We start from the raw sequence: 23,666 nt of genomic DNA, 5'->3' as shown, positions 1-23,666 counted from the left end.
TTAGTAAAATAGGAGGCATTCTCTAGTCTTTCAAAACAACAGCTGTTTACTGAGTGCCTGTTATGTCCTAGGCATTATAGAAGCCAGGGATACAGCAGTGAACAAGAAAGAGGAAGTTTTGCCCTCAGGTAAGTTTATGTACCAGATTATATTTAATGTATGCATTGATTTTCATATACTAATCAAATATTTATTGAGGGCTTACTCCATGTCTTGGACTGTTCTAAATACAGGATATACAGTTTATGACAAGAAAGACAAGATTCTTATTCTTACTGAGCAATGAAGCCAAAAATTACCCTGTTTTCTAGGGATACACAATAAAGAACTCAGACACCGTCCTTTCCCTACTGTTTATTAACTAATGCAATAAAAGAAACACGTGTGGGCAGACACACACACACACACACACACACACACACACACATACACATTTAATTGATAGCATTTCTTAATCTGGGGATTACAGTAAGTTCTAGGCTTCTTTTAATTTCTGATATATACCTTTTGGCTGAGTATGCAATTTAGTTGGATTTAAAAATGGATCTAGATTTAAGTGTAAATTTTTTGGACTGAATTCTAACAACTCTGACTCTTTCTACCTTTATTCCTTTGTTTTATTGAATTTAACTTGAATAAAATCTTTTTTATTTATCTAAGTCTATTTCTATCTAGTAAGGAAGTTGAAATTGATCATGCCTTGACTTTGTGGGCCATCAGAGAACCATGACATTCCAGGGTATTGATTTTGTGGTGTTGAAGGGTGACAGATCTAGTGTTAAAGTGCTGAGAGAGAAGGGGTTTCAGATTGTACACCATAAGCAGTCCTGACTTTTGCTGAGGCATGACTAGCTTTTTAAAGCAATGGAAGGAATTGTAAGTCTTACGTAATTTTTACTGCATAAACTTGGAAAGATTAATTTAAACCAGAAGTGTGTAATCATGCATACAGGAAAAAAAGGTCCACATGTATAGAGACAACTTAGAGTATATGTATATGTGTGAATAAAGAAAGCATACTCTGTGCTAAGAATATTGAGTAATATTTCAATTCAATATGACTGAACTTTTTCAAAACATGTCTCATCTCACATTTTGGAAGTTCTTTGGTGTTAACTGAAGTTTTGTTGTCTTTCACACCATTCTTATCATCATTATTTTGCATTTTGTTACTGTTGTGCTTTTACTTAGTTGGGTACTAGAGGATGTGAGTTATGATGCTCACAATTCGGAGAGGCCAGAGGTCTACAAGTGTAATGCTTGACAATTTTTTGTTACGCTCTGGGACATGGAAGCTTGACAAGAACATTATAATTGCTGCTATAGACATGATCTTAGGAAGAGTAACCATGGTCATCTTTCAATGTCCCATTTTCCTCTGTATTTGTTCTTTTTCAGTTTAATGGGCTTTCGTGAATGTATTGAAAATAACATTTTGATTATATGATTATTGTGTGAAAAACTCTACTGAGCTAAGTCAAAGTGTATCTCTGGAAACTAATCAGAGGTGCACCAGATTCATTGACTTTAACCAATCCATCATAGTCATCTTTTAATTTATTTCCACATTTTCTTCCAAGTTCCCATTCTTGAATAAGACTTTGACCTGAACAGAAGAATAGAATGTATTTTATAATGTATGTTTGTTCTGTTTTCTAACAACATAAGTATTTTGCTTAAGCAGATTTGCTAGAAAGTGACAGCTTTGAAAAATTGGACACAGGATCCTCTGGAAGCATTTCAGTTCCAGGCAATCTAAATAGTGCAGAAGGGGAAAATGAAATATCACTGTGGTTTAAAGATGACAGTTTTGTTAAAGATTCCCTTTCACTCTTTGGCTTAAAACAAATGGAGTAAATCAAGTATATCTGTTCAAAGTATGCATGTACGCTCACTGAGGAAGCACTCCTTCCTAGGAATGTTTCTTCAGAGACAATCGATGAGAGAATTACTTTTAAAACATGTGTCATGGGTTGGGAAGACTATCATTTTCTTGGCTTAACTGTTAGTTAGGCACATTTTGAGGTCATGCGATTTCACAAGTACATAGTGTGCCTTTAAGAAGAGAGGAAAAGGAAAAAACCTCCTGGCTTAACACCATCTGAGTATATCATTATGTACACCTATCGTATGTTCTTCATAAATGTAATAATGTAATTATTGTGTGTGTGCGTGTGTGTGTGTGTGTGTGTGTGAGAGAGAGAGAGAGACAGAGAGAGAGATAGAGAGACAGAGAGAGAGAGAGAGTTTTAATAAACCTAAGATCAGATGCTACACATTTTCTGGCCATATTAAAAATGCAATAATATTCTCTACCCAAAAAATGTTGAGTATATTTGAAAAGGTATAGCAAGTGTGATAAAACCTGCTTTTAAGAAAAATTTTATCACTAATTGGAGAGGCAGTAGAATGTAGTCTTGTTAAAAGCACAGACACAAAGATGAGACCTCTTGGGCTCTAAAATTCCAATGCTGCCATTTTTTTAGAACTGTGATTTGGAGCAAGTTAATTTCTCAGTTCTTGACTTCCTTCTTTGTTAAATGGGGTTAATGATAGTATCTACTTTCTAGGGACCATGTGCGTTAGCCTGAGATCTCATAAACTCTCAATAGAGTATTAGTTATTCATAATTGAAAACACTTATCATGTTATGAGGCCAGGAATAGAAGCACAAATTTTTTTAAAAAGTAATTCAGAGGATGAATTAAAAGCTCAAAAATTTTCAGGAAGTCTGTAATATATTGATTATGTTTCTTTCAGGACAGTGGTAAATGGTAGTGATCACATTTTTTCCTAACAAAAGAATCACTACTGATTATCCTTTATGTCTTATACATATTCTGTAACGTACTTTAGGAATTATACTATAAGAAAGTCACTGGTAATTTCTGTCTTTCACATTTCATAAAATAATCAGTTAACTGATTTCATGTTCATAGGTTATTCTCAGTTTTTTGTTACACTACTGTTAGAGATAGCAGTGTTTTGTAAATGAGTGTATATTTTAATTATAATTTGTTCCAATTCACCTTTGGCAAGAGTGGTTACGTTAGTTAGTACTGTTACTTTCTGAAACAACTTTCATTTAATATGCTGTATTCATTAATTCTCTGTTCATTTATGTGCTTAAATTGTCACTTATCAGAGGCGTACCTGGTAATATGCTTTATCTGTATTATCATCTAAATCTGTCCCTTGAAAAAGATTGAATCATTATGGTTTCCATAAAAAAAATCTTATAACATCATCTATTTATACATTTTACTTCATTTTAGGGCCTATCAGCTTTTCAAATTAATGGGATTGTCATTTTTATGTATGGAAGAATTCTTGGTATGGTTTGGCTCTGAGCCATAATATTACCTATCCTCTTAACTCTCTGAAAACACTGACTTATGTTCATTGCATTAGTGTAGGCTTAGTTTTATTTCATGTCCAAGATGAGGAAGGTCACTTCATTAGGCACCTCATTTGCCTTTCTTCCCTGTAGTTTTCTGGTATCTTACACTAAGTATCATGTAAAAAAATGTTCTGCTTCCATTAAGAAAAAGTGAGCAGAGAACAAAGCCAATTATTTGCAGCACATAAAATCCTTATGATAATTTGGTAGACTTTAATTAAACTAATACATCACATTGCACTTATAAGACAAAGGAGCAAAAAAGAAGCAAATAATCTTCTCTATGTTAAAAAACACCATTTTGCTTTTTGATTAAACTCTTTAAGACTTGTGACCTATTTTAAAGTATGAGATTTACAGTGCTTTTCATACAAGGCATGTTAAAAAAGTTCTATGCAATATTGATTGGGACCACCCCCCAAAATTTTGAAATAAAACTATAAAAAAGCTTAGCTTGAAGTAATTTCTATTAATTTCTTAATGATTTTTCAAGCTCTTCAAAATAAAAAAATGATTCTACAACTTAGTCCATGCAGAAACATTTTTATTACAAATAACCTTGTTTTGGTTTTTGACATATAATTGCCATTGGTTGTTTTTGATGAGCCCACTGACATTATTGATGCAAAGTTCACTATAACTTAAAAGAAAGTCTATCTAATTTGTGTATCTTCCCTGCATTTCACAACTGGAATGTACTGAAATTAGAGATACTTGGTCTTTAAATAATATCATCCCCCAGTTTTCCATTTCTTTGAGATGTAATTCCCATTAATTAAATGGAAATAAACTACTGAATTGGGAGTGAAGACATTTAGTTTTAATCCTAGGTCTGTAGCGTTACATTCAATATGTCTTGTCACCCCTCTGGGCCTCAGTATTATCACTGGTAAAGTGAATAATTTTGTAGAGGATGATTTCAAGTGAGTTCCTTATCTCTGGAGTTGTATTTCTGCATTAGTTATTAATATAATGTCTTACTGTGTCCTAAAAGTCAATATTTTAATATGCTCATATCAATCCTTAAATCAGCACCACTTAGTATTCACGAAAGTATTTATAAAAAACATTTCTAGAAATTTCTAATGATCAGAAAGCAAGATTTTAAAGCTGGTCAACTACAAATCATATCAAAAGACAATTATATTCAACTTAGAAATTTATCTATTATAAACCAAGGGACCACATACTTATGGTGCCTGTTCTTACACTTTTAACATTATCTTTCATAAGCAGGAAACTGGTTGGTTGGATTTTGTAATTCTGTCCTATCTCACCTTTACTTTTTCAAGACTCAGTTAATTCGTTGGATATTTACTTCATTTCCTTGTTAGTGGATCAAACTCTTAGTAAGTTTATCCATCACGTGGAAACACTTTGACTGCTTTCAACTTCCCTCTATGGGTGTTTATGGCTCCCCAAGTAGCTCTCAATTTTTCAGACACACGATTGCAATTTCAGTGGCATTTAAGAACAGCCGAGTTTGCTGTATTCATTTCATCTTCTCATTAACATCTAGTCTCTGTTTCTTTGGGGCAGCTTATTGCTTTGGCACATGAATACCAGCTAGTTCTGCTTTTGTTTCCAAAGGTGAACAATACTATGGTCTGAAGAGGATAATGGTGACCGCTTAAGTTTACATCATTTTACATTTTTATTCTCAGCTTTAAGGATGGAAATTCATTAATGCTCAACTTTGACCAAATGTCACTGGAACTGTAATGCTGGGATCCAGTCTAATGTTTTTTGCTTGTTTAGTGCCTAGCCTTCTGTTTGAATTGATCCCTATTTCTCGAGAGAGTATTTCTTTAAAATATTATTTCTAGAAAAAGCAAGAAAAAATAAAATTGTGAAATAAGACATACACGATTTAACCTTTAAGTACAGGAGGTTCTAGAGCAGGAATCGTTGAATACTTAATTACATTAGTTTTAACAAATAATTGTTTTCTGCATTCTCTGGCTTTTGACAGTTACCTTAATTTGTCTGTGTAATTCTAATTTAGGATGTTCAGGACAGTTTTGTTGTTGTTTTTAATTATTACATTGGTTCCTTTTATATGTAGACTTGAGCTAAGTAGAGAAAATAGCTCGTGATGGAGTTGAATGGAGTTAGAGAAATCTATGGTTTAGGCAGGGAAATCCTCTCACTGCCTCCTCACTTACCTCACATATTCCTCACACACTTTCTCTCTTCTCGGAATGCAGTTTTCCCTCATTTCTGTAGATGTCAAGCTTACCTATCTTTTATTTTAAGACCCAGCTTAGGTTCAGTTAGTCCGTGAGCCCTCTTCCTCCTCAGAGCTCTCGTAATTTTATCTACTGGGCTCTTATCTTTTTTTTTTTTTTTTGGCGGTACGCGGGCCTCTCACTGTTGGCGGGCGCTCCCATTGCGGAGCACAGGCTCCGGACGCGCAGGCTCAGTAGTTGTGGCTCACGGGCACAGCCGCTCCGCGGCATGTGGGATCCTCCCGGACCGGGGCACGAACCCGTGTCCCCTGCATTGGCAGGCGGACTCTCAACCACTGCGCCATCAGGGAAGCCCTGGGCTCTTATCTTTTCCTCCTCAAGATTAGTAATCTGTTTATATTAGTAAACTGTATATATTTGTATAAATAATTTCTTCAGAACCAGGACTATGCCTTATGTTGCTTTGTATTTCCCCTGATGCCTCCTGCAATGCCTTTCACATGATTGGACTCTATAACCTTTGACCTTCTTTCTAACTCTGAGATTCCATGATTCTAGCAGTCAGCCAGTCAATATTGATTGCTTGGCTATCCAACCCAGGGGATGCTTTTGTTAGGGCCCAAATCATTTGTATTCTGTAGTCAGAGAAAAGTACCTATGATGAGGAAATGGTATGATATTATCTAGCCCCTTTCCTTCCATGGCCAGTTCAGTGATTGACTCACAATCTAAAAGCCCTCTTTTCTAAAGAGTGCAGATTAAACAGTGCTAATGAATGGCCCTTTTGTGTGTGTGTGCACTCTTACACATGTAAATGGATATAAACTTCCCTTTCTTTGATTGGATAGGATTTGTCTTATTGGTTCCTTTCCTTTCTTTTTTCTTTTCTTTTTTTTTGGCAGTTTAGACAACTTGCAGATATGTTGAAGTTGCTTCTTATTTATTCACAAATTTAAGTAATTATGATAGAATCCTGAATCTGATAGATACATAGGCTTCTAGAACTGAGTTTCATAACACATTCATTTATAATAGTATAGGAAACTTGTGTAGGTAGTTTTGCTTATTATTCCTTAAACAATGGAAAAAATGGAGACATTTGCAGTTATAACTTAGCTGTTTATTTTTAAAAGATTCAAAGTCAAATTTAAAAAACAATTATGAGGAAACATAATGTAAAGGAAAAAAATCTTTGATCAAGAACCAAAGTTGGTTTGGGGCCCTGATTCTCCCATTATGTATGTGATTTTTATATAAGGAGATTAAGCTCTCTGATCTTTAATTCCCTCATGTGTAAAATGAGCAAACTTATAATAGCTACTTCACAAGGACTTTGTGAGTTTAAGTTAGATAATTAAGTGCAATCTTGTAATAAACATCTATGCAGGTGATATTTTAACTAATAATTATAATTTATGAGTTTTCGTACCTCATTTATATAAATCAAAATGAAGTAAAACACCATAATACCATTCAGAATTGTCGTTCTCATAGTTCTCCATTCATCAAATGCCATGTTTACCTTCTGTCCCACTTTCTATTTTAAATGATTTTCCAGTATTTAAAAAAAAAATAGATAAACTTTCGATGTTGATAGTGGCTCTGCCCTGACTCAGCTCCTATATCATGCACTTATGCTCTAAAATATGAATGTCCACTTCCTGTCCCTAGATTGCAGAAACTACCATCAATTTGATTTTCTGTGTCATGGAATAGACTCTACTTTTTATATGATACCTTTTACTTTTCCCTAGATTTTAACATCAGTCAGAGAAAAAAAACAATGAATAGTCATAGAATCCTTTTACATATTGCCAATTATATGGAAACACATTCAACACACCCTTGTACTTAATCTCTACTAGTTACATAGGTGTGTGATTTAGTTTTGAAGCATACCTAATAAAAATAAGTTCAAACTAGATACATGTTCCTTTCAAAATATATATATTTCCTTATTTATGGTTTGGAAGTTTTTTCAGAATTATTAAGAGTGTGTCTATTCCTTTGTGTGAGTGTTCATGTTTCTTACACCTAAATATGAATTCTTTTCCTATTCTCTGCATGATTCAGCTTCCCTCTCCTAGCACTAGTCACCAGTTGTTGGCCAGGGAAGTCTGGAAAAGAAGAACAAAGCTTTTATAAGTTAACTTTTTATTGATAATTTTTGATAATTAAATTCCCAGCTTATTTCAGTCTCTTTGGTTAGGAAATGGAAACTGAGTGAGATACAAAGATGGCCTGGTAAAACGTGCTCCAGGAATGGCTTGGTTTCGTCTTACTGTCTCCCCTCCCTCCCTCCCTCCCTCCCTCCCTCCCTCCCTCCCTCCCTCTCTCTCTCTCTCTCTCTCTCTCTCCCTCTCTCCCTCTCTCCCTCTCTCCCTCTCTCCCTCTCTCCCTCTCTCCCTCTCTCCCTCTCTCCCTCTCTCCCTCTCTCCCTCTCTCCCTCTCTCCCTCTCTCCCTCTCTCTCTCTCTCTCTCTCTCTCTCTCTCTCTCTCTCTCTCTCTCTCTCCCTCTCTCGTGTGTGTGTGTGTGTGTGTGTGTGTGTGTGTGTGTGTGTGTGTGGCTTGTTGCCTAGGTGATAGAAGAAACTGAGGAGAATGGCTGACAGGGGAAGACAAAAGCTGTGTCTATACATCCTCAACAGAATAGGACCTCACTGAAAGATTGGTTTGGTCTGATTTACTAGAGCCTATCTCCTCAGTGGCAGTGATCTGAAAATTGTTTCCAGGGCCATTTTAATTAGCTGATTAAAATCAAAACAAACACATCCTGGTAACATCCATTTCTACCCTGACCCTCACCAATGATTGGTTTCAGAATGATGATTCCTAAGTAGTTCTGCTTGAGCTCAATAAGTGATTTGAGGTATGCACTTTGGTTTTTAAACATGAATCTTTAATGGTGAGGAAAGAATCCATTTTTCTTGGCTTCAGTGACAGGTGAATATTATTACACAGATGCTTTTGTTCTGTGCATCAAAACTTAAAACCACAAAAATGTGAAACCTGCCTTTACATAGTTAATTTGTGAAATGAGAGAGGTCTATTTTTCAATAACATTTTAATAAGAGGATTTCATTATGCTGAGTGGCAGTATGGTGACCGTATTACATAAATGCATTCTAATTCTTGGATATGCTTTTAAGTTAAAAGTATGTAAGGTCTTGAAAATAGAAAATTAAACACTTTGACACCTCTGATTTCCTGTTTTTATTGTTTTACTTATTTATTCATTTATTGAAAATATATATACACATATTTATAGCCACAGCACTTATCAAGTATTTAACTATTTATTATTTATTTATTATTTAACTATTTAACTATTTATCAAGTATTCAACTACTTTTGTGAAGTTATTCATTTGTACACACACACACACACACACACACACACACACACACACACACACGCACACAGTACCTAACAGGAAGATCTAATGTAGTCTAGGTGTGCATTATGGCTACATCACTGTAGTTGGTTTGGGAATAAAAAACAATATCTCAAACTTTTAAATATTTAGCTTTCACCTTTGTATAAGCAGTTTTTAAATGACGTGTAGTGTTTGGTTTGTGTAAAATCAGATAAACTTTGTCCATCTTAAACTTACAACTTAAATCATGAACACTCACTTATCATAGATTCCTCGGTAAACTTGTCCTCTGTGTGTAATTGGCCATAAAATATCCCAAGTTATGTTAACTTTTAGACCTGCTAGAGAAAGAAAAAAAATGTTCTTTTTATTTCTAAGAAAAGGTAAAAATTAATTTAATAAATTAAGACATTTTAAAGCTGCTTAATTTTATACAGCTAATATGGATAATCTGCAGTCAGAGCAATTTTTAAACACTTTATGCTCTTGAATATAAACAATTTTTAAATTAGACATTACCTTTTCTTATACCGTTTATTTTCAAATGTGAGTTAGTTGATTATTCAGTGAAAGAAATCATTTATTTCTTTTTAACTTTGACTCATTTGCTGATGCACTGTGACATTGGAAATTAGGTGCAATATATATATTTTTTAATTCTTAAAATATTCTAATTCTTTTGGTAGTGAACTGTAGCACTTTTATTTTATTTTATGGAAGTGATTCATTATCTTTTTGGCAATATTCAAACTCACTAAAGGTTTTCCTGACATCAACTGCACCATCAAACTGGAAACAATATTCTGTGTACTTTTTGGCACTCAGAGCAGAAACCAGCCTATTCGTCAGGTTCAAGTTCAGAGAGATAAATATTCAGCACTATTTAAAACTCACATTAGCACCAAAACGTTTTGAAGGAGTATTATCATCACTTTCATTCGTGGAAAACATTGCCTTCTTATGGTCATGACTTTGAAGGGGAGAGTAATTCATCCTTGACCAGAGATTAGCAGACCATTTGTTGATAGTGTGTAAATTGCTCAGATTTCTGTAGACAGTGAGCTATCTAATGATTGCATTTAGAGACTAGAAAGCTACTTTGAAGGGTGTGAACATTCAGATCAAGCTCACCTCCCAGAGATCTTAGGGACAGTACATTGTAAAAGCAGTGACAACAGAATTACCATTTCATTCTTCTTTGTATTTATAGTATAAATAAAGCCAGCAATACCCCCTCTCCTGACAGCCCCTCTCCGGGTGACATTTCATAGCCTTCAAATACTTGAAGCCTGAAAAACAATTAATTCAATGTTTCTTTTACCATGCAAATATCTCTTGTCAGAGATAACATCCAAGCGATTAGCCAGCAGTATTGATCTAGGTGCCCCAGGGTTGTTAATTGTAGCTAGAACAGTTATGTCTCCATGACTTCTGAAAGAGGTTATGGCCACTGCAAATACATCTTAAAGAAGGAAAGAATACTATCAGCCAAGATGTGCATCCAAACTTTGGAACTAGGCTAGCAAAACCCTACTCACATCCCTGTAAAGCAGACATATATTTTTGTATTTTTTATAGGTGGATACAGTGCAGACCACGAAACCCCCTGGCCACATTGAGGAATCGTGTAAAATGAATGTATGTGCTCGTAAGTGAAATACATGTAATGTTCCAACTCAATGTGTTGGATCGTAATAGACCTGGATTTGTCTTGTGTAAAAAGAAATCGATTCCCAAGGGGCAGGACCACTAGCTGATTAAAATGAAGCTCTGATTTTGAAGAAAACAAAAATGGCTTTAAATTACAATCTCTGCAAAAAGGAATCAAACTATAATTTGCAACCAACTGAAAAAGAAAATCAAGCTCTCATACGGAATAAAGAAGGGATGTGAGAGAGGTTTTGCAATCTTATCAATTACTGTGCAGAAACAGAATGAAATATCATCATACTCAAGAGTATGAAAATAACAGAAAATCCCTTTCCTTCAGTTTGCACTTGAATGGACTCAAGCAAAGAATGGAGATCTGTATCCTGTTACTGTTTATGGTTAATAAGGTGGAGATTAATATAGATGTGATTTCATTTGTCTTGCTTGAACTAATTGGATGCATTATGTAGAAATCACCTGAGGCTGTGCTAGATCAACAAAGAAAATGGAAGGATATACCTCAGGACTGAATTCCGCGAAAATTAGATTGTTCAAGGCTATTTCATAAGGCACAAAGAAGAAATACTACTGCCAATCAGGGAAAGTGAGAAACTAGTGGACATGAGAGAAAATAAAATTCAGGTCAGTCTGATACTTGTTGAAACATAATTTATTATGATGTAAAAGTAGAAGCTCACAATATATCTCACAGATACTTTACACAATTTCTGATTGAATTTAGGGTAAACTCTGTAAGTGTTAAAGGAATGTATGGCCATTATTTAATAGGAAACTGGCTTTTAAAATTTGTGGTCCTATGCATTTATGTATGCAGAGGAGGGCTTTTTAGATTTTGTTAAAAATGAATTGCATGCAGGAAGCACCTCTTTGCATTATAGTTACTTACTCTACTGAAGATACTGTATAAAGTATAATTTTTGTATGGGTGTGAGTGTATACGTATGCATTTGTGTGTGTGTGTATAAGTGGGAGGAGGTAAAATTTAATGATTGACATTTGCACTTTGGTTTGTTACCTAGAATGTAAAGAGGTGAGTAAACCGTCTTAAGCCATTTCGTATGTGCCATGATCATTATTAAAAATTATTATTCACAAAGGAAACAATTCTGAAGATAGAATGACTACTGCAAAGGTTCTCCAATTAAGTATGATATTTAATGCAATTGAGCCATTTAAATTAAAATGGTACCACTGTCTGGAAATAATAAAGAGTAGGCTCTTGTGAAATCAGTTTGAAGACAGTTGGAAAGTCATACTATATTCCTTAAGGTCTCCACTCAGTGACAGAGAATGTGAATCACAGATTCTCTTAGAATAGATGAGACTGGGGAAATATTTGTGGTCTAACTATAACTTTTTAACCTACCAATAAGTTACATATGTTTTTTCCCCATTTTTCTTCAGTGTAAATTATATAACAAGTGATCATATATTAACATAGAAAAATAGTAAGTATTTAAAACAGATTGACATATTTTTTGAGGTCACCATGTGCCATAATAATTTTGAAACTATTGTTCTCTGGTATTTGTATTCATTTCTCTTTATCTTACCCTTTAACTTTATAGTTGAAATTTTTACCTTTTCTTTCTACGTGACAATCAACTGAAGCTGGTACCCTATCTATATTATTGCAGGGATTTTTGTCTTTATTTATGCTATTATAATAAATTATAAGTCTACAAACTGTATAATTCTATTGTATTGAATATTTTTCTGTGACCAAAATAATAAAAAAGGCTACTTTATAAAATGTCTGTATTTTTTTATTTTAATAGTCTCTTAAAACATAATGGGACGTGTAATATATTCATGTTGCTGGTTTTTTAAACTACGCGTTCTCTGCATCTTTACAATTTGAAAGTGAAGAGCTTAGCTACTTAAGATAAAGAGGAAAGGTTTGACAGAGATAAATTAGAGAATGTTTGGAGATAAGCACCCTGAATGGGGTCAGGAGTCTTGATGCCAAATTTTACCCTGCTGTTAAACAGCCAGACCTCAAAGGATACATTTTTTGAGTTTTCAGGTGCTTAGATTTCTCATCCATAAATGATGGGTTTGGACTGCACTATCAGTTTTAAGATCATTTAAATTCTTGACTCTTGATAAGTAAACTTAATTCTTAGGTTTTGATAACTTAGAAATATTAACAGTGTGCTATGGGACACTGATTATATCAATAATCAATACTGATCATCCATATTAAGAGAATCATATGCTGTTTTCCACTAAAACTGACCCAAATCTCAACATACACCTTAGGGCCAAGGAAAAATATGAATTTATATTTTTTGCTGCTCCAACCTTAGTTTGACTTAATAGAAATATGTACTGAGGTACAAATAATCACGTCGGGGATCAATACCTCCCTCTAAGTTAATTGAACCAAGCAGCACCCAAGTACAAAATCACTCAATTTGTAACAGAGGAAATGTTTTTGGACTACCCTGAGTTGAATGCATTCCCTGGCAGAATATATTAAAGTGCTAGAACCAGTTTTTCTTGCTCTTTACCCCCCAAGGATTGATCAGCACATGAAGGTCCCCGTAACTTCAAAGGCATTTCTGTACTTGGATCAGCCTGGTTGGGTTCAGAGGAGAAGGAAACACTAGCCCCTGATGTTTATTGCTGTAGGCTCTTTCATCTAATAGTAATTCTCTGCGTAGGAGAAGCAACAGGCAGAGGAGTCTTGCAGCTGTTATAATTTCACGATTAATTTTTAGTCACAAAGTGCCTCACACAGAAAAACAGTACTTTTATTTTAGTTTCCTGCTACTACTCCAACTGGGAAAGGTCAGAGAAACAGTGGGAAGCAAAATGAAATCATACGTATCATTTGGATTTTTTTTCATTGCAGTATACTGACTTGCAAAATAGTGTCACTTTCAATATCACAAAGATGGTGTGGATAATCTTCAGGGATACATATTTAGAGAATTGGTCACACTGAATTTTCTTTCATTTAGGTGAATTTCTGGCCATTTATGGAACTGATTTTGATAATAAAATTTAATGTTGTCAATCTAGTCTTTGTTTTACAAGATTAGAAATTTAGATAGGAGACTTGCAGGCTTCCACCTACCAAGCTTCTCCTAAGTCCCACTATTTCTAAATAAAACTTCTACCCTTGCCTCGTGCCTCTATCCATTTGGGAAAAAAAGTGGGGGAGCAAGGGGAGACTGCACTTGGCTCAAGATAAATGGCTATATAGTGCAGTGGAGCAACCATGAATGAGAATTACCAATTGAAAAGTTATGTCCAGAATTCATCAGATTGGATGCACATGGGTAAAACTTTTGCCAAGATATAAAAGAAAATTAAAATATTATTGGGAATTAAAATGCATGCTTTTGGTTTTAGTTCTTGTTATTTTTTTAACTGCTATTATTCTACCTCTCTGTTTTGGTAAATATAATTTAGCTGAACAGATTTTCATATTTCGCTGATAATTTTTTAAACTTAGGTTACCGAGAGTCAACTCTGTGTAGATGATATATTAATTGCACTATTTAATATTTATATCAACCTCATGAGGTAGATACTATTATTGTCATGACACCCATTTTACAGATGAGGAAAATGAGGAACAGAGGGTTTTGGTAAATTTGCAAAGCTACAGAATTAGCAGGAGGTAGTGCTGAGCATTGAGCTCTGCCAGTCTGGTTTCTGAGGCTGCACTCAACAGGTGGGCCACAGAGCCTTCATGCCAAACACTATTATAGATGGGGGTTCAAGATAGGTTCTGGAACTATTTGTGGGTGCAGAGGTAAATTTTGTGGTTCCCTAGATCACATATCTATTAGTCTGAGTGAGGCCAATTCAGAATGCATGACTTAGATGTGAAAGGTATTCAAAAGTTCTAGCTCACTGAAATATTATATAAAGGTGGAATCTGTGATAAAAAGGTCTGTTCTAAATACTGTATACAGGGAAGAAGAGAAATTTTTCTCTAACTTAACTTGCTTTGCATGCTTAAAATATATTAATATAAATATGGACTATTTGCATCAATTTTTTTTTTTTAAATGAGGACTTTGCTGCTGGAATCTGGGTGGACTGAGGAAAATGGCAGCTGCATTCTTTGAATCAGGAGAGCTCCCAGTTTAATGGGAATTCCAGCCACGCAGGCTAATTATTACAATGCCATATGCTAAATGATGGACTATCACCGTGGTTAAGAGTTCAAGGTCTGGAATCCAGGCAGCCTAGGTTTGAAACGTGGTTCACACACATAAATGATGTGACCTTTGAACAAATAACATCTCTCTGCTTCCATTTCTTCATATGTAATATGAAGTTAAAAACAGTATCTATCTCATAAATTAGTTGTGATGATTTAATGAGATTTAGCCAGGCAAAGTGAGTATGACATAACAAAAGCTCAGTAAACACTGGTAATTATTAATTTTCTTAGTGTTGTTTTTATAATTGACATGAATAGAGTGAGGTGGCTGTTGACTGATATGTTCATGGGCCAAAATAAACTCAGTATCACCGGCAAAAGTGAAATAAAAGGCACCTTACAGAAAAGTGTAATGACAAGCCCTCAGTATTCTCCATATGCTCTGGTGTGAAATTCAGAAAAATTGTGCAGGTCCGGGTTCTCCAGGGAAAATGCATCAGTTTCTGATCTGCTAGAGTTCAAATCTGGGAGCTCTGTAATTCTTTCAGGCATAGACAAGTGAAAGGAAATTGTGAAAGCTGAAATCAAACCTTTGTCATGATCCAATGACGAAAGTTTCCAAAAGGTTAAAGAACAATTTTTGGAGATCATTTTATCCACAATCATAAGGGAATACAGTTTTTTCTCATTATTAGTAGCTTAAAAATTGTGAAGCTTAAGAATGAGAGCTATGTCAGGTTATCATAAAAACTAAGGGTAATGCTGATTATGACAACCAATCCATAAATAAGTCGTTGTTATTCTTTGCAAGTATTTAATAAAGATCTATTCTATATGATTAGGGCTTTATTTTCAAAGTCCTTCATTAGGCAGAAAATAGTGCTGCATTTATTGGATGATAAGATTTGACTGTATGAAATATAAACAAAATAAATACTTGCTGAATTGAATTGGATCATATTTACTATAAAGGAAGCCAGTGGCTTTCATTTTAAACATAGTTATTGGTTAAGTAAGCATATTGGAGTGGAAAAAACAAATAAACAACCACTGAAAATGCTCAGTTTTGCCTATTTGAAACTACTTTTTAGATGAAATATATTGACTAACAATTGTGACTGTGGAAAATGTAGGCCTCAGAAGTGGCTCTGCATTTTTGGGAACGCATAGCATTGCTGGTGAAAACATGAGAAAGTTATATTTTAAGTTCATATCACAGTTTAGCATCTGAGCATCTGAAAAAAAAACGAAGCCAACTACAGATTTTTATTAGACCATGCGTTTCAGTAATTTTTACACTTTTTATGAAAAAGTTGGCTACTCTGTATTTTTGTGGATGTTAATACCTCTATAATAACCTATCTTATGCTGCTTTTTGTGAATTTCTAATGAGAAGTTAAAATTAATGTGATTAAAAATGAATATCTTTCTAGACTCTATCCTTAGATGTTTGGGGAAAAATGAACATTTCCGATTTTAAGAGATTGGAGTTCTGAGATCAGGTACAGCTCAGCCTGTTTTTTAATTGCCACTTCCCATTTTTGTCAGTGAAAATTCTATCTCAGTCGCAGCTGAAGGGGACCTTAGTCTCTAATCTTTCTTCTTCTCTCTGTGTCTAGCTGTTAAAAGGCGGATCAGCAAGGACTTTTTCTCCCCTATGTGTCAGTCTCATGAAAGCAGCAGACATTTGGTATATGCATTCCAGAAGGATCAGAAACTGGCTGCTTCCCGATAACACATTTCAAGTGGATATAGCATAGTCTAACTTTCTGCCAGTTGACTTTAAAACCCCTGCATATTTACTAATAAATCTGCCATTTTTTGGAACCCAAAATTGAAACTTGATTGGTAAAGTCATGTAATTGAAAAAAAAATTGTTAAGGAAAACACTGATAATATTAAGGAAACAATTTATTACATGAGACTTTTTCATAATCCTATGATGACTTGTCAAGCAAATGCCTCACTATTTAGATGATGTTTGAGAACATGTTTTTGAGGATGTCTTGCTATTAGTACTACATTAAAAGAGGTTGTATTCAAATGAATACCAGGAATCTGTAGACACAGGATCTTTTAATCTTTCAATAAACCATTTTTAATACTAGGAAGAAATGCAGTACGTATCTTACTCTGGGGCTCCCCAGCAATCATGTGCTCGTGCCATCTGAGATTAACATTTGGATGAAAGAGCATGATTAGAGGATTCTAAATTAGTGGTTACCAAGTTGAAATGACACAAAAGTTAAAACAAAGTAATACAGCAATCTATTTCATGCAATATATTTCTTATACCAGTTAATTGGCAGTTTAATTAGCATGATGTGTCATGTTGTGGCCTAAGCCATTGTACTCCCAGTGGGTGTAATGGAGACAATGAAAAAAGAAAAAAAGAAAGCTTTAGAATTGTTGATGGTTGTATCATATGCTACCAGAATTTAAACTAATTCTTTATTTTAAAAGAAGAGAACATACATATGCTTTTTTTTTTCTGAATCCAGAACAAATTTTTTAAAAGAATTTTTATGGTATGAAATACTTCCATCCATGAATTAAAAGCCTATCAAATATGTGCAAGTGTTAACTGAAGTACATTTTAAGTTCCAAGTGACCACAAGTAAATGACAAGTAAATGACTAAAGGATACACTTCGATAAAAAAGAAGTTCCGTTTACGATTTTGAGATAAAACATATGTATTAGGGTGATCATATTTTTGAAAGTATAATGTGATTGATAGGATTCTATTAAGGGCCATTGAAATGACTTACAAATGACTGCATTTTGGAAAGGGACAATGGAACTCTGCTTTTGGACAGGCCTGAGGAAAAACAAATATGCATCTTAGAAATAATTTATAAAATAAATGACATGAAAGGGGTCTCTCATACCTCCTTCCCTCCCCAATGAGAACATATTCATATTGTGTGTGTTTGACTTTATCACATGAAATGGAAGTTTCTGCCGAGCCAAAGACAGTCATCTGCCAGCTGGTTGGTTCTGCCTTTTTACAACAATAGAATGGCCGTATTAGTTATGAATATTGAGCCATATAATACAGCAAACCTTCTGGAGGTACTTTTCTCTTCATTTTACACTGTTGACAATTCAGAACTTGCAAAGAAATAAAATATTTTGAGGATATGACTAATATACCTAGATTTTGTCAAGTTTTCTTTCCCAATCACTGAACTCTTGGCTACCTCCTCATGGATATATCATTAGGCTATTCATTTCCGTTGAGTTTGCATACTACAGTAGGTCCAGAGGGCTTTTTTTTTTCTTTCAAAAATTATTCTGTAGTCTCCTTTGGCAGTTAAGGTATGAATGCCACTTGGAATGTAACTTTGGTTATTATGTTGCTCACAGATATTATATTGTACACAGAACTGAATATTTATAGAAATCTAAAGACACTGTTATACAAAACCTTATAAAGAGAAAAAAGCAATTTTTTCCCCCTGCCTCTTTCCCTTGTCTAACACATCAATTCAAATTGCTCCCTTATCACGTAGCAGAAATTTTTGGCAAATGGTATAGGAAGTATATAAAAATTGTGGATCTTTAATTGATAGTATATAATCAATTAGAAGTTCTATTTTCTAAAATAAGGACAATGGAACTTGTGATAAAAACAATTCAGTAAACATTTGTGCTAGGATGAAGACGAAGATGTGTGATTCTTAAGCTTCTTTCTTTTTAGTTGTTATTACATCTTCAGATGATCAGAATGTTGCAATTTAATTTTTGGTCTGATAGTTACCTGATAACGATCTGATCTGTGAGTGATCTTTCAGTTTAAATACATTTACTAAGTATTTGAACTGCTGTATTTTGTCCTTTCTTGGGGTTCCTGTGAAAATATATGACTTAAAGGTATATATAATTCATGAATTAAAAGATGAAGTGTTTAGAGCATTGATTATGGACCAGTCTTTGAGACTTTGGGCAAGCTACTTAACCTGTCATGTATTTAAATGAAGATAATAGAAGTCTTATGGTAATATTAGGAAAAGTGCATGAATTAGTATGCTATATGTTATATGTCATATAATGGGTTAATATAAGTTGATATATACCACTTATGGCCATGCCTGGCATGCGGTGAGAATGTATAAATAACAGCTATTATTAAAGAAAAGCTCAGAAATTGACACCAGTCATGTAGCTATTCACTAGTTGAGCTAAGATTCCAGAAGCACTTTGAACACAATTCACAATAGTGCCCGCCATATAGTAGGTGTCTCTGAGTGCTATCTGCTATTAAAAATAGGCAAATTTGTTTTACACCAAAAACACTGGTCATGAGTTAGTTTGAGATTCGAACTTCAGATATGCCTGACTTTAAACCCTTATTTCCTTAAACCCTTACACGAATTTAAACTTGATTTTAGAATTGTTTTTTGGTGTGGACCAAACAAACTTTACAAATAAGCTTGCTGTTTAGTATGTCTTGGAAAGGTATTTTGGGGATTATTTAGAACATACAAACGTGCTTATAAAACATGGTAATATTTATAAATGAGAATATTATAAAACATGATCAATTATCAATGGATACTTTGAGCTGTTTCCATGAGTCTCTTAACATTTAGAAACTACTCATTAAAACAAACAATGGTGAAATATCTAACAGGTTTATTTATTTATTTCTAGTAGACTTCAACAGGGTAATTTGGTAAGCTCATATTCTCACTTTCATTTTCTTCGAATATTTGGAGTTATATTAATCAAAATAAATTAAGTGATTAATTATGTTAATCACTGTCGTAATTGTGGGGAGCACCTTTTATACTGTGACATGTTCTTTTCAGCTATTGCTGCATCATGTGTGTTGCCATTCAGTTTTGTTTAACTGTGAGGAATGTTTTCTTTCAGTTTTCTTGAAATAGTTTGCAGTAATTTTTCTATTAACTTGTTTTATTGACTACTTTTCACGTAGAGGTTTGTAAGGCTTAGCACCATCCTCCAGTTGTCACCATTACTTGCTGTTTAGTTGAACTTGAAACTGATATGCCCTGATGACTGTTATTAGAAGTTACTCCACTTACTGTGTCATCTAGCAATATTGGATCATAAAAATATGTGTTAAATAAAGAAAGCTTTCTCGTGCTTTTTTTGTATGTGCTAGTGGCCAGTGATCAAGACTGTGAGATAAAATAGATCATGGCTAGGTATGGAGAGCATGATTGAACTGCTATTAAAGTTGTGTACAAAGTATACATAATGGATTTAGATATTACACCGAAGGCTAAAGTATCCCATACATTGCCACCCCCAAATCTTGCAAGGACAGAACAACTTGCTTCTTCTTAGGCCATGCTCAGGAACATTTAGCGCCTGATCACTTCTAATTAATACATTTCCAATTTCTTAATTTAGAATCATATTCCTCTGACTCTGATCTCCCTTTCCCATTTATACTTTTCATTCTTTTCATGAACTCGATGCTTCTGTTAAGCTTGGTAAATTTCTAGTGACTTTACCTACTTCACACTTTCCTACCAGTTTATCTTAACCTATACTGTTATCTCCTCCAGCAAATCTGTCTTCTAATTTTACATGAGTGAATCCTACCTTCCATGATTCTTCTTTTATAAGCTGTTTCTGATTACCAGGTCGTGAGTGTTAATGTTAAGTCATTTTATCTGTGTGATTTTATGTTACCTGGAGCTTCCTAACTTTAATGATGGAATCTTTTTGTGCATGTAAGTGAATATATGTATTATTTTATTATTACTCCATAATCTCTTCACTGGGAAGATCCAAGCCTGAATCATATTTGCTGTCTCCACCCAGTTCTTAGCAAAGTGCCTTGCTTATGGTAAGTTAGTAGATGCTTATTAAACAGTGATTGAATTCATTTGTTGCTATAAAGGGGATTTTTTTGTGATTTTAGGGCATTCAATGTAATGTATAAATAGTTATTCAATAAATATTTATTGCATTGCTACAATAGATTAGGTGCAGTGGATGTCATATTCCTATAAAGAATTAACTACTGGGTAACAGTTGGGGTGATGTGCACCTGTTTATATACATAAATATCATACGTCATGTACACTCTGTGTGTTACTCGGGATCTACTCTATTGCAGAAATTCTGTTATTACCAAGATAACTATATTATCCAGATGTGATAACTACATGGTACCAAGAGTAAGGGGTCTGGTGGAGGACAAGTAGATGCCAAGGCAGGATGATATAAAAGGAGACTGGGAAATAGATCAAGATGTAAATGGCATTAGATTTCATGTGAAGGAGATTCAACTTGATCCTGGGAGAAATGGGAGTCAGACAGCAGAGGTCTTTAAGTACAGGGCAGTGGAGGCCTTGATTTGCTAGGGCAATAACTCTCAAAGCAGTGGGAACAAAGCTCCAGAGAGGGAAGAAACAAATAACCCTAAAGGAATCTGGATTGTGCCTTAACGGAGACATATTTCTCTTAGACTTGGAATTCTATGCCATTAGTGGCCACACTTTATGTGGAATAAGAAGTAGTAGAGACAACAGCTCTCTTTGGTCATTTCTTGGCACCAATACACTGCTCTGCTCTAGAGACTTATTTCCTTATTCTAGACTTATTCTAGAGGAATTAGAATAGTTAATAATAAAAGAAATACATATAAATGCATGGTTTCTAAAATCCATAGACTTGAAACTATTCTTTAAACGTGGAGTTCAGTCCAACTTAAAATGTTTATGTGTGATGATTTGGCAAATCTATATGATGCTGAGATATAGATAGAAAGCATCATTTAAATATAAAATTCTTTTGCTGTAATACTGACTCTCAAAAAAGACTTTCCTTGATGTTAAGCTGTGATCTCGATCTCAAGTCATGCTTGGAGACTATCTTGAGGCTGAAGGCTAAAAATCATTGCTCATCAAATCGATGCCATCCCGTTTCTACCTCTATCATTGTCTGAACTCACTCCTCAAGCTATAAGCTGATTATTATTTCACACTTTACCCAAAAGTATTTTTATTTTGACCTTGCAGCATATCATTTTCAGTGGTTTTTGCTTGCTTTTGTGTGTCATGGTTTTAAAAAAAAGAATTACTGCCACAGATAATGCAGATATGGCTTTCACAGTCCTGCTGTTTATAAGGCTCACTGTTTTCTTTTGAAAAAATAAAACAATTCATAGGATTTCATTTGTAGTGAGACTGTTCTGGCAGTTATGTAACAGTGGAATTTTTAAGGATCATCAATACTGAAGGCACAGCCTGCAGAGTTACTCTTTTTTTTCTCTCTTTTTTTCACCTTTAATTCCAATTAAAAGATACATATTCTATTAGACTAGATGCTTTCTGCCTGGATGTTTTCTGTGTGATCTTTGACTTGCAACCAAGGAAATGTAGCTTCAATCTGTTAGAGCTGAATGGGACTACAGTATGCCATGGGCTATCTAGTGTTTCAAGAATTTAGAACCCCTGGTCTATGAATAATGATTAATATGTGTTACTAACATTGTTAAATTTTCCAGCAAAGATGTCCTGTAAAGTTATTCTGTGTTGCTGAAATTATTCTTAATATTCATATAATGCAGACATTGCACATATCCTATGTATGCAAAGTATTTAAGCCACAGTTCTATAGATAAATATCCACATTCTCGATGTGCAATTTTCAAAATGCCTGTTTTATACTTTGTCATAAAATTTATGCAAAATCCTGTATAAATCATATTCAGTATGCTTTTTAATATAATTGTTTAAACAAAAGATTGTAATTTTGTTTGGAATTTGTATTGTGTTTGGTAGGTTTCAGAGGGAATACCATCATGCCTTTAATGTTGCTGTTATCCATGGATTGGCAGTTCACCACGTCTTCTCTAATTGAAAGACTTAAATGTTTTCTTTTAAAAATTAACTTAGAAATCCAGATTGTCTTACTAATATTATTATGAAAAGCTACAATCTGTGATATACCATATTGTCAGAATATCTTACCATTCATTGTATATAACGTAGAATTTTCTCAATGCTTGATTTGCCGATTCTGAATGTAACTTTTCTTGATATCATAAGTGAAGTATGTCGGGAATACTAATGTCAGTGTTGAGTCATGTATTGACTGCTGAAGCATTAACAAATGGAGTATAAAAGTTCTGGATTATATTGGATGCACATACACATATATCTAAATATACATATTTAGATATATAATAAATATTTTGAAATATATATTTTCTCCATATGTCTGTTTCACATATTCATATATATGTCCATATATATTATTCATATATATTCATATATGTACATATATATTTCAGAATGTATTTTTCTATTCTGAGTCACCAGAGAGAAACAATTACTCAAAAATAATTACTGAATACCACTTTAGCCCAGAGACTGTGCTTGAGTCTGGGAATATAAATGTGGGAAAGATGCCATCTGTGCTTTTAAGGAACTAGTTACCAAGAGGGTCAGATGTGTTACAAGTGCTATAGGGCAAAAGAGATAAAGAGGGAAAGTGAAGTCATTTGGGAATAATACAAGAAGCTTTTGCGTTGAACCTTACAATAAATTAAGTTTATTTACACTAAGGAGGGAAGAAAGGCATTTCAACTGGAGAAGAAATCATGAGCAGAATAATGAAAGCATCAAAATTAATCATTTATTTGGTAAAAGACACATCATCCAGTTTGGTTAGAGTATAGGGAACATGGGAAGAGTGACTAGATATGAACTGGAAAGATTAAGTAGATTCAGCTCAAGAGGAGCCTTGAATTTTATGATTAGGAGTTTGGGTTTATCTTGTGAACATGTGGAAGTTACTGCAAGTTTTCAAGCAGGGGTATAATGCAATACTTGGTTTAGAATGATGGCTTTGTGGGAAGAATGGAGGGCAGTTTATAGTAAAAGTACTAGAGAAAGGGATACTTGTTAGGGAACTCGGATAG

General features: G+C 34.2%; 1 protein-coding gene across 6 annotated transcripts in view; it reads left to right on the top strand.

The window, feature by feature from the left end:
- The window catches only part of PCDH7 (protocadherin 7), a 448,326-nt gene that overhangs the window by 48,846 nt on the left and 375,814 nt on the right, over nt 1-23,666 (top strand). The window contains exon 2 of one of the 6 annotated variants that reach the window (XM_060148384.1): nt 10,544-12,389. The exons of 4 other annotated variants lie outside the window; for them this stretch is intronic. In XM_060148384.1, coding sequence (XP_060004367.1) covers nt 10,544-10,621 — 78 coding nt within the window. In that variant the 3' untranslated portion in view covers nt 10,622-12,389. Of the gene's footprint in view, nt 1-71; nt 131-10,543; nt 12,390-23,666 lie in introns of those variants that run through there. One more of the 6 variants, XM_060148393.1, reaches the window with a different exon arrangement.

The sequence above is a fragment of the Lagenorhynchus albirostris genome, chromosome 4, assembly GCF_949774975.1.
Source record: "Lagenorhynchus albirostris chromosome 4, mLagAlb1.1, whole genome shotgun sequence".
Taxonomy (NCBI): Eukaryota; Metazoa; Chordata; class Mammalia; order Artiodactyla; family Delphinidae; genus Lagenorhynchus; species Lagenorhynchus albirostris.
Note: the sequence above shows the minus strand (reverse complement) of the source record. Positions and strands in the feature narration are given on the sequence as shown.